We start from the raw sequence: 10403 nt of genomic DNA, 5'->3' as shown, positions 1-10403 counted from the left end.
ACAAGTCGTAAATGTTGCATAATGTCGGACATTGAACATTAATCCTTAACGTGAATAATAGTTCAAACTACTCACGTTGGTAACTCACGAACTTCCAGAAAGTTCCTCAAGTTCAAAAAGGCGTTGTTTTTTGTTGTTTTTTGTTTTTTTTTTTTTACGGCTAGCATACGCTTGAGCTGTAAGCTAGCTGGGTGAGATGTTCAGATGAAACCAGAAAGTGAAAGTGCAAAAAAAACTTTTCAAATAAACTCTTTGAACGTTCGCAACTTTTATTTTCTATCTTTGCGGCGTGGAGTCGGCGTGCTCGCACCACAGCACGCGAGGATTTCTCCTCCTTTATTTTCTTTTTCCTTACCGATAAAAGAAAAAGAAAAAAAAAAGAGAGACGACGCCGGAGAAGAAGAATCGCCACCATTATTCCCACATACAGTAAACGCAGCGCTACAACCCCCATTGTTGCCTCCCTCCCTTTCCCGAGGCCCCGCCCACGCCCGGGTGGGAGGGCGGAGCTGAGGCTGTGATTGGCCGGCTGCCTCAGCGGTGCCGTCATCGCTCCCGGCGGCGCCCATTCATCTGCTCACTTGGGCGTTGGAGCGGCTGCATCTTATTAGCGGCGAGGGACGTTGCTCCATTTTAGCAGGCAGCAGCCTCGTCCACGGCGACGCGGACAACCGGAGCTGGGATTTAATCCTTTTATTATTCTTAAATATATATATATTTTTTATTCTTTAAAAACAACTCCATCGCGTCGGCGCGAGCCGCCACGACCATCCATCCCCTCCACTAAGTGCTCCTCACTCTCTCGGACTTTTTACTTTGCTCCTGCCTCCCCCCACCACCACCACCCCACCCCACCCCCCCTGCCAGCCGGAGAACTTCCCTCCCCATCCTTCTATCCATCCTTCCTTCCTTCCTTCCTTCTCCCCCTCCGCGCAACCGAGAGCGAGACTCGAGAGTCTGCGGCTTCCAACAAAGACACTCGGCGGCTCGCAGCTCTTTGTTCGCGCGCCTCTCTTTCTCTCCGCTTTTCGGGGTTTTCTCTCTCTCCCTTGCTTTCTTTCTATTTGTCCCTTTCTTCCGGGGTTGGGGGAAGGAATTCGCCGCGACTTTGTTGCTTTGTTTTGGGGGAAGCCCAGCAGCAGCAGCAGCAGCCATGGGAGCGCTGGAGTCCAAGGCAGGTGGCAAGGCGGAGACGGCGGCCGAGAAGCCCGGCGAGGCTGCGGCGTCGCCCGCCAAGACCAACGGACAGGTAGGTGGTGGCCGCTGCACCGGGGAGGGTCCGCGAGCCGGTGGTTGACTGGATGGATGCATGCATGGATGGTGTGGTTAGGCTGAGTGGAGACGCGCTGTGGGGAGTTGAGAGCCAAACGCGGAGAATGAAATGAAGGGTTTCCATTAATTTTTTATTTATTTATTTATTTTAGCTCGTGAGCAACTGTTGATTCTTAAGATCTTTGACTTTCCACGACGTTGCGACCCGCCCCCCCCTTTTTTTCCTTAAATAAAAAAATTAGAACCTAATCTGGAGCAGCTGTGTGAACACACCAGCACGAGATTGAATCGAATCGAATCGTCTCACGAGTGGCCACTATCCGCGGTGTTAACCACAATACCGGCTGTCCCCCCCTCCCCCAATAAATGTTATTACAATGTTTGGTGTTGGAGGATGAATTGGCCCTCTGCCTCCTTTTTTTTTTATATATATATATATATATTTTTTATATTTTTTAATGCAGGAAGGCCGGGGGGACCAAGTGCTGGACGAGGCAACAAAAGCAGCCGTGCGCGGCTCCTTTTGTTCCAGATGCTCCAGTAGAAAGTGGAGACGGCAGCCTGCTGTCTGTCACAGCGAGGGAGGGAGGGAGGCAGGCTGGGGGCCCGGAGCCAGCGGTGTGGCCCGGGCAGAGGGAGGGAGGGAGGGAGGGGGTCCCAGACACCCGAGACACTTCCCTCCGGCCGCTGCGGGTGTCAGGGGGCCTGAAAACGATCGAGTTTGCACATTTTTTTTTTCTACGTAAAAAGAGGAGGGGAAACGTGCCGAGTGGAGAAATCAACCTCGATCTGAGCGACTTAATGAGCATCTGCTGCTTTAATGAGCAGCTCAGCCTTCTGCCGGCGTGCAGGCGGCGACCCCTGGTGGCGGAAGGGCGGCGCTGCGCCTCTGCTCACTTGGCGCTCAAATCGGAAGAATTAAAAAGGGCGGCGAAAAATATTTTTCCATGTGATGTTTGGCGTCTTTTCTTTGGAACGCGCACTCAGCAAAAGCCCCGGATGCGGAAGGGGGGGGGGGTTCTATTTTTTTCGGGCCCATTTGTTGGCAGCTGCTGCCCCTGCTGTCTAATCTGTGGAACTGCTCAGCCGGGGTCTTGACTCGTTGCCTGCCCTCAACTGACGACCACCTGTTTCTCTCTCTCTCTCTCTCTCTCTCTCTCTCTACCAGGAGAACGGTCACGTCAAGGCCAACGGCGACGCCTCCCCCGCGGCGGTGGCCGAGAATGGCAAGGAGGAAGTGCAGGCCAACGGCAGCGCTCCGGCCGAGGAGGGTGCTGAGAATGAGGAGAAGAAGCAGGAGGAGGGCGAGAAGGCCGAGGCCGCAGCCGCACCTGCTGAGGAGGAGGCCGCCGCCGATGGCGAGAAGGTAGAGGCGGCAGCGCCCCCTGCCGAGGGAGAGGCGGCGAAGGCCGAGGACGGCGCCGCCGCCGCCGCCTCCACGAGCAACGAAACACCAAAGAAGAAGAAGAAGAAGTTCTCCTTCAAGAGGCCCTTCAAGCTCAGCGGCTTCTCCTTCAAGAAGACCAAGAAGGAGACGGGAGACGAGGAGGCCAAGCCAGCAGAGGGCGCCGCCGTCACCGAGGGCGAGGAGGAGGCCAAGCCTGCAGAGGGCGCCGCAGAGGAGGCGGCGGCGGCACCAGCAGCTGCTGACGGCGAGGAGGCCAAGGCCGCCGAGAAGGAGGCGGAGCCTGCCGCTCAGGTGGCAGAGGTCAAGCCAGAGGTCGAAGAGAAGCCCGCCCAGGAGGCGGCAGCGGCAGCGCCCGCTGAGGAGCCCAAGGCGGAGGAGAAACCGGCCGAGGAGGTGGCAGCCAAGACGGAGGAGGTGGCAGCGGAAGCAGCTCCAGCATCACAAGAGGAGGAGGAGGCGGCGGCGGCACCTGCCACTGAGGCACCGGCACCTGCCACTGAGGCACCGGCAGCTGCCACTGAGGAGGCGGCAGCACCAGCGGCAGCAGAGTAGAAGGAGGAAGAAAATCCTGTGGGATAAAAATGAAAAAACCAACACGGAGGAGGAGAAAGATAATCAAAGAACACTTCCCTGTTTGTGTGTTGCAGCGCCGCCAGGTGGCGGCTTTGAAGAACTTGTCTTCAACCAGGGATATTTTAAAGCTTTCCTTGATTGATTTTTTTTTTTTCTTTTCAACCTTTTCCCCCCTTTTTTCCCACAAAACCCACCTGGGTCCAGTGTGGCTCCCAGTCCAACGGGCCGGCGGTCCGGTGGGTGGCTTCAACATGTATCACTGATTAACTGCATCCACACTCTACTGCCATATAGTCTGTCTCATCAGTATTACCTTCTGGGCTTATTTTGTATAATTTTTTTTTTATTTTATTTTATTTTTTACATTTTTTGGGGGATTTTTCTTTTGTTTGTTTGCTTTTTTTTTAAAAAAAAAGAAATTTATACAAAATGTAAACAAAATGCTATAGATGTGCCCCATGGTATGAAGGAGAAGGTGGGGGAGGGGAAATGACCACAATAAAAGACTAGTCTTAACAAACTGAGACCAACTTGTGTATCTACGACACTAAGTCCTCCTCCAGACTGAGGCCCCTTTGTTTCAGTTTTTTTTTTTTTTTCCTAGGATGGTATATAAACTCATAGGAGCTCTTCAGTTCACTTCTCATTAGCTGTACCAGTCGGTGATTCAGTAGAAATACAAGTTGTATAGGCTTTCATTGTTCTATCGTTGGTTTTTAACGACCTTAATAATAATGATGATAATAATAAAAAGGAGAAACATGTAAGTATGTATAGGCGGGGGTGTTTTTAACTGTGATTATTGTACAAAATGAAATCTTGATCTAAAGAAGCACATTGACGTTTGCAGCTCTTTCTGTTCTCCTCCCAACGGCTCATTTTCATTTCCTTTTGTAAGATAACAAAACAACGCGCAGCGGAGGGGAAGAAGAGAAGTTGGGTTTTTTTTTCCTCTCGCGGTCCTTAACTCCCAAAAATAAAACAAGCTGTGATAAGTGGAACGGTCAACTGTTTATATACTGTGGTCTGTCTTTTTCAACTCCAGCAGCAGTAGGCGGCGGCGGCGGCGGCGCTTCTTCTCTGACCAAACGTGAAGGGATCATTCATCAGATGCAAATGTTGGTGTAGCATCTCGTCCTCTCTCTCTCTCTCTCTCTGTTCCTTTTTGTAAATACTGGAGACGCTTCGACCAGTTTGACTTAAGAGACGGAATGTAACTTTGCTTACGGGGGAAAAAACAAAAAACATTGCTATTAAACTCTTCTGCTTGGGGGTGTTCGAATTTTCTGTGAGCACACTAAAAGCGAAAATAAATGTGAATAAAACGGAAGCGGCCCCCGTTGCTTTGTCGTTATTGTCCAGCCGCTTCACATCTGGTTTGCATGCAAAGCAACCCGAGAGATTAGAAAAGTCGCAAATGATTTAAACTTGACATGGAAACCTCTGCAAAAATTAGATTTTTAGTTCCAGCAGAATCCTAGAGGATTGCAGCCAAACCACGACAGAAACGCACTGGGTGCGTTACACGCGCGCGGTTTAAACGGACCGCAGCCGCCGTTTCTTGTGCCACGGCGCCCCCGTGTGGCCACACGGCACAGCTTGTTGGGAGGCAGGCTGCAATTCAGGCGGTGGAAACTCGGAAGTCGAGTCGTTTTGTAGCGCGCGGCGCGGAAATGATCAACTGTGCCACGATCAAAAGCACTGCATTGTAAACTTCCCTGTACACAGACGAGCGCCACACGGAAATACTATACCAAAAACAAGTTTAATAATGCAAAATATTTCATTTCAAACATGGAAAAAAAAACATGATGGGATCAGCTAAAAAAAATGTTTTGCCAATAATTTTTGACGACAACGACAAAAACAAAAGTCCTTCAGAAGATCAAGCACATTGGAAGGAGACGGTGGAAGGTATCAAAAGACGACGACGCGTGGAAGAGAATGAGTTAATCCCTCATTACACTACACAGACAGACACACAGACAGACAGGTGATTTACAGGTACAGTAAAAAAAAAGGGAGTCGTAATAAATATAATGCTTTTGGCTTGGACTGAGAGGAGAGGTCGGAGGTCAGCTCCAGTGTGTGTGTGTGTGTGTGTGTGTGTGTGGAGAAGAGTCGGGCCTCAGGCACTGCTGGTCTGTTCAGTCTTCACACTGGCAAAACAAAGAGGTCATCAAGATGAGAATCTAGCCGAGGCCATGACGACGACGTGCGTTTGAATATTTGCTGCTGCTTTGTTCCTCGGCCTGGATGAGGAGAAGTTTGTCTCGACTGGCCAACGCATGATCACGCAACACAGATGCTGGTTCCATTAACCAATGACAAGTTGAACCACAGCATCAACCTGGAGACTCGCAAGGCCAAGACTCATCTATGAAACTGGGGGGGAAATCGTGGCGTTTCATGGCGCCCCCCCCCCCCCCCTACTGGCGGCCGATGGAACTGCCATCAAACTCACGTTTTGGAGTCGCTCTTCTCGCCGCTGATCTCCGTGGTCTTCTCCTCCTCCTTGATCTCTGCGAGAAGGTGAGACGACCCACGATGAAACTCACTGACCGGACCGGACCGGACCAGACCGGACCAGACCCTCCTCCCCCCTCCGTGTCTCGCCAAGTCACTCACCGGCTTTCTTCTCCTCTCCCTCCTTCTTGTCTTCGTCCACCCGGGGTCTCTTCACCCCTTTCTTGTGACTGGCTACGTTCTTGCGGCCTCCTTCGCCCTCGTCTTCCGAGTCGGACAGCTCCTCGTCACAGGCTATCCTCTTGTCTGTGGCGCGGACTGGAAAGAGGAGCGCGCGCACACACGCACACGCACACACACACACACACACGCACGCACGCACACACACACGCGTGTGTTTTATGGCCGGGCTTCACAGCGAGTGGCTCCTGGGCCTTGCAGGCGGGACTCACTGGACAGTCGCTTGTCGGGGTCCTCGGTGTCCTCGTCCACCGTGTCGTCAGGGATGGCGTCCTCAGGGATGGCCTGCATCTGCACGCCGGGAGCGTGAGGCAGCATCCGCAGGTTCTCAAAGAGTCGCTGCCTGAGGGAAACACACACACAGGAGTACTGATTAAAGTTTAAAAAAAATAATAATAATAAAAAATAATCATAATAATAATATGTATATATATATATATATATATATGGAGAGAGATAGAGAGATAGGGATGTATTATTATATTATTATAATATATTATTGTTTTAATGTTTTAGTTTTGTTATATTGCATTTATTATTTACATTATTATTTATATAATATTCTTTTAGTCCACATTTTTAATTGTGGAATTTTCTTATTGTGCACCCCCTTGTGGTGCACCAGTGAACAACTTGTGTGATGAATTATTGAAACGCACATGATGTAACATTAGAAACAGTTCCACTGGCATGAAAAACTGCATGTGAAATTAAAAGACAAGAAAGAAAAAAAGAAATCAGAGCTCACACCTCATGAAACTTTTATGGCTTTGCAGTCACAAAGGGGGGGGGGGGGAGAGAGAGAGAGAGAGAGAGAGAGAGTGAGAGAGAGAGAGAGAGAGAGAACCCACCGACGGTCCGACTTGCACTCACTTGATTTTGTCCATGTAATCCCGCGTGTTCTGATTGGTCATGTTGGACGGGCTGATGTGCAGCTTGAAGTCTGGTCCAAAGTACTCAAAGTAGTCGTTGTAGGGCAGTTCTGCAGAGCGGGGAAGGAGCGCGCATGGATCAGCAGGTCGACTGGCTGAAAATTCCATTAGGAGCTGCCGATTGGTCGGTCAGGCCACTGATACGCAGCTGGCGGGCTGCTGAGTCAGCAGAGCTCGACATCAGCCGTCACTCATCCGCATGAAAACACCTCCAGACTCTTCAGCCCCTTGAAGTGTTTTCTCCAGGATGTCTGAAGAGAAGTGGGTCAGGTGGATCTTTACCATCAGGGATCTCTGTGTCCAGGGCCACGGCCGTCTCGTAGGTCCAGCAGCGGGCCACGTTCCGGATGGTGTATCCTCCTCCGCCCAGCATGAGCAGAGGCAGGTTGAAGGACTTCATGTACTCCACGCACTTTGCATGGCCTGGTGCACGAAGGAAAGAAGAAAGAAACAATGAGACGACACAGAAAGAAACATTTCCTGAGAGTGTGTGTGTGTGTGTGTGTGTGTGTGTGTGTGTGTGTGTCTGCGCACCGCGGATGGTGAGGTTGAAGCAGCCCAGTCGGTCCCCAGACAGCGAGTCGGCTCCACACTGGAGAACCACAGCGCTGGGCTGGTACATCTCCATCACCTTGGCCATCACCTGCAGACACACAGACAAACAACAAACAGATGCAAAGAAAACAGAAGGTGGGGTTGTTGTTGTTGTTGTTTGTTTTTTATTGGTCAGTTTCAGGAGACTCACGGGTTTGAAGATCTGCTCGTAGGACTCGTCGTCGATGCCGTCCCGCAGTGGGTAGTTGACGGCGTAGTATTTGCCTTTGCCGGCGCCGATGTCCTGGACGCAGAGAGGACAGACGCTCAGCTCCACGTTGGGGTGGGGGGTGGGGGGGGTAGTTCAGAGAGGAGTCTCACCCTGAGGTCTCCAGTTCCTGGGAAGTACTCGCCGTACTTGTGGAAGGAGACGGTCATGACCCTGTCGGTGGTGAAGAAGGCCTCCTCCACGCCGTCGCCGTGGTGGATGTCGATATCGATGTACAGCACCCTCTGGTGGTACCTTGGGGGAAGAAACAAGGGTTGAGATTCTCTCATTTAAAAGGTCCAGTGTGTCAAGGAAAAGGCAGCTGGACGAGGTGTCTAGACTTTGGGTGCGCAGGCCACCGTAGTTCACGTTCTCCACAATCTCCAAATTTTACACCCTGTAATTTCAGAAGTTGTCGTCGTGTTTCCAGGAGAAACGGCCGGTGAGTTTTAGGAACGAAACTGAAACCTTGGTGCAACACTCACTTGAGCAGCTCCAGGATGGCCAGCACGATGTCGTTGACGTAGCAGAACCCCGAGGCCTCGGACTTCTTGGCGTGGTGAAGCCCCCCGGCCCAGTTCACCGCGATGTCCGTCTGCTGCCTGTTGAGCTTCACGGAACCCGCTGGGAAACGACAGGGGGAAAAAAAAACAACAAAAAAACAAAACTCAGGGATGGTTTGGTTGACAATCTAAGGAGTCTGAAGGAGAATCAAACTCAAGCGAACTCGCGACTCACCTGCGGAGCCGCCGGCTGACAGCTGGCAGAACTCAAAGAGGCCGTCGAACACGGGACAGTCCTCCCCGACGTTGACTGGAGGATGGAAACACAGGAAATACACATGCATTATTGTACAGTACGATAGCTGATGTTAAGATTCAAGATTCAAGAGCTTTCACTTTCACTTAATCTCAAACAAAACCACATGAATTAATCTCAATCTGTGGGAGATTCTAGCAGGAATCTGGATCTTGAGAAAAGCAGCAGTGTGTGTGTGTGTGTGTGACACTCACAGCGCTGCATCTGCTTGCTGAACTCGGACATGTTGTCCGGCCGGATGGAGCGCAGGAACTTGATGTAGTCGTCGCTGTGGTACTTTGTCATCTCCTCCGCCGTCGCCTTGTGCGGCCTCTGAGAACACATTAAGGAAACACCAACACAACACGTCAGTGACGGGAAACAAGGTCCAGAACGCAGTTACAGTGTCGTTTGGGAGGGGGGGGGGGGACTTGCATAGATTTCCATCTTCCTGTACAGTCCGTAGTTGAGCAGCAGGTTGTGGGTCATTCGGATGCGGTGCGGTTTCATGGGGTGTCCCTGGCCGTAGTAGTAGTTCCCGACGTCGCCTGCAGGAAGCCAGAAGCAACACGTTCACGTCTTCATTTACACAAAAGTTGCATTTAAGAGCGTCTTTGCGGGTGATATAAGGTTTACACCAACGTCCGCAGGGCAGAAACCCGAGAAAGTGAAGTAACAAGTGTTTATGTCAGAAACTCGGGATGGAAAGTTAAAAAAACAAAACAAAAAACAACAACAAAATAAAAGCATAAACCTAGTTTACTTCAAACGCACAACATAACAAAGTCTGCGATGTACTACCCGTGACGTCACGCACCAATTAGCTCTAGGCCTGGGACCGTTCGGTACTAGTTATGAACACATCAATGAATTTCGCTTCGTGCGTCTTTTTAATGCACCGAAGCTAAAGCTCGTAGTTTGTTTTGCTGTTTTTTGATCGAACTCCCCTCCCTCTCTGGTACATTCGCCTTGAAAACGACGACACCCCCCTCGCTGTGGCTCTAGTCTCTCGGAACAATGATGGTAATGAGTCGCACAGATGACATTTTATCGAAGGACTTTTAGATTGAAAAGAAATAATAATAAACCGTCTCCAGAACCACATTCGACCCACAATTCGGTAAGGGTCAAATTCGCGCGTGTTACGTGTAAAACATCAGCGCAACATTCATTTAGAAATGTCGAAGAGGGGGGGGAAACTATTTCGCATCGCGGAAGTCGTTCAGGAGGCGTCACGGAGCTGCTAGCTCGCTAGCCTAGCTGGCTAGCTAGCTCGCTAGCGACGGACGCCGTGGAATCAACGGCGGCTGCGGCTAACGGCACTAGCAGACGAGCTAGCTCGCCGGCTAGCGCGTCACTCGTCCGATCGAGATGTGACCGTACCGTCATAGTAGTAGCACACTTTCTTCTTGGTGCCGCCGGCCGTCGTGTAAGCCATGTTTCACGGCTGCTTTTGATCAGAGTTGGTAGGGGAAAAAAAAAAAAAAAAAAAAAAAAAAAATAGAAATAAAAATAAACACTTTAATTGAAGGAAGAGATGTTGAATGGAAGCGCAGTCGACGAACGCAGAGGAACGAATAGAGGGGGGCGGTGTTAAGACTCGAGGGGGGGCGGGACTGCCGTCTGGCACGCAAGCTAATCCTGTTCCCTCACATCAGCAAGTGTGTGTGGGGAGGGGGTTAGTTTGGTTTGTTATCATTTTTTGTTAGCATTGTAGTCAATACCACGTCAACCGAGACCGAGACCTTCTCGAGGGCTAGAGAGTGCCGAGATCGAGACAGGACTACGACGGGAAAAATAACAACAAAACAGAACAAGTGACCAGTATCTTTTTCTTGTTGTTGTTGTCAATTCAAGGTTGCTTCTATATATATGGAACCAGCAAAATTTTCTTTCAGGAAAGTATCCGTGT

At 50.6% G+C, this 10403-nt stretch overlaps 2 protein-coding genes across 2 annotated transcripts; one reads left to right on the top strand and one right to left on the bottom strand.

Moving 5' to 3' along the window:
* The first annotated feature begins 862 nt into the window (after positions 1-862).
* On the top strand, positions 863-4500 carry marcksa (myristoylated alanine-rich protein kinase C substrate a). Its single transcript, XM_076015904.1, has 2 exons — positions 863-1249; positions 2441-4500. The coding sequence occupies exons 1-2, from the start codon at positions 1154-1156 to the stop codon at positions 3230-3232; spliced, it is 888 nt and encodes a 295-aa protein (XP_075872019.1). The 5' UTR covers positions 863-1153; the 3' UTR covers positions 3233-4500.
* A 586-nt stretch (positions 4501-5086) lies between these two features.
* LOC142881559 (histone deacetylase 2) lies at positions 5087-10081 on the bottom strand. The gene is made up of 14 exons (XM_076015909.1): positions 9875-10081; positions 8927-9039; positions 8707-8824; positions 8432-8506; positions 8179-8317; positions 7807-7948; positions 7637-7729; positions 7426-7534; positions 7174-7314; positions 6833-6941; positions 6172-6302; positions 5882-6037; positions 5718-5775; positions 5087-5412 (listed from the first exon to the last, which is right to left on the bottom strand). The coding sequence occupies exons 1-14, from the start codon at positions 9927-9929 to the stop codon at positions 5382-5384; spliced, it is 1470 nt and encodes a 489-aa protein (XP_075872024.1). The 5' UTR covers positions 9930-10081; the 3' UTR covers positions 5087-5381.
* Positions 10082-10403: the final 322 nt, after the last annotated feature.

Source organism: Nelusetta ayraudi, unplaced genomic scaffold (genome assembly GCF_046127955.1).
Source record: "Nelusetta ayraudi isolate G7.1 ecotype Tasmania unplaced genomic scaffold, CSIRO-AGI_Nayr_v1 ptg000203l, whole genome shotgun sequence".
NCBI classification, from domain to species: Eukaryota; Metazoa; Chordata; class Actinopteri; order Tetraodontiformes; family Monacanthidae; genus Nelusetta; species Nelusetta ayraudi.
The sequence above is the reverse complement of the archived record's forward strand: the minus strand, read 5'-3'. Positions and strand labels throughout refer to the sequence as shown.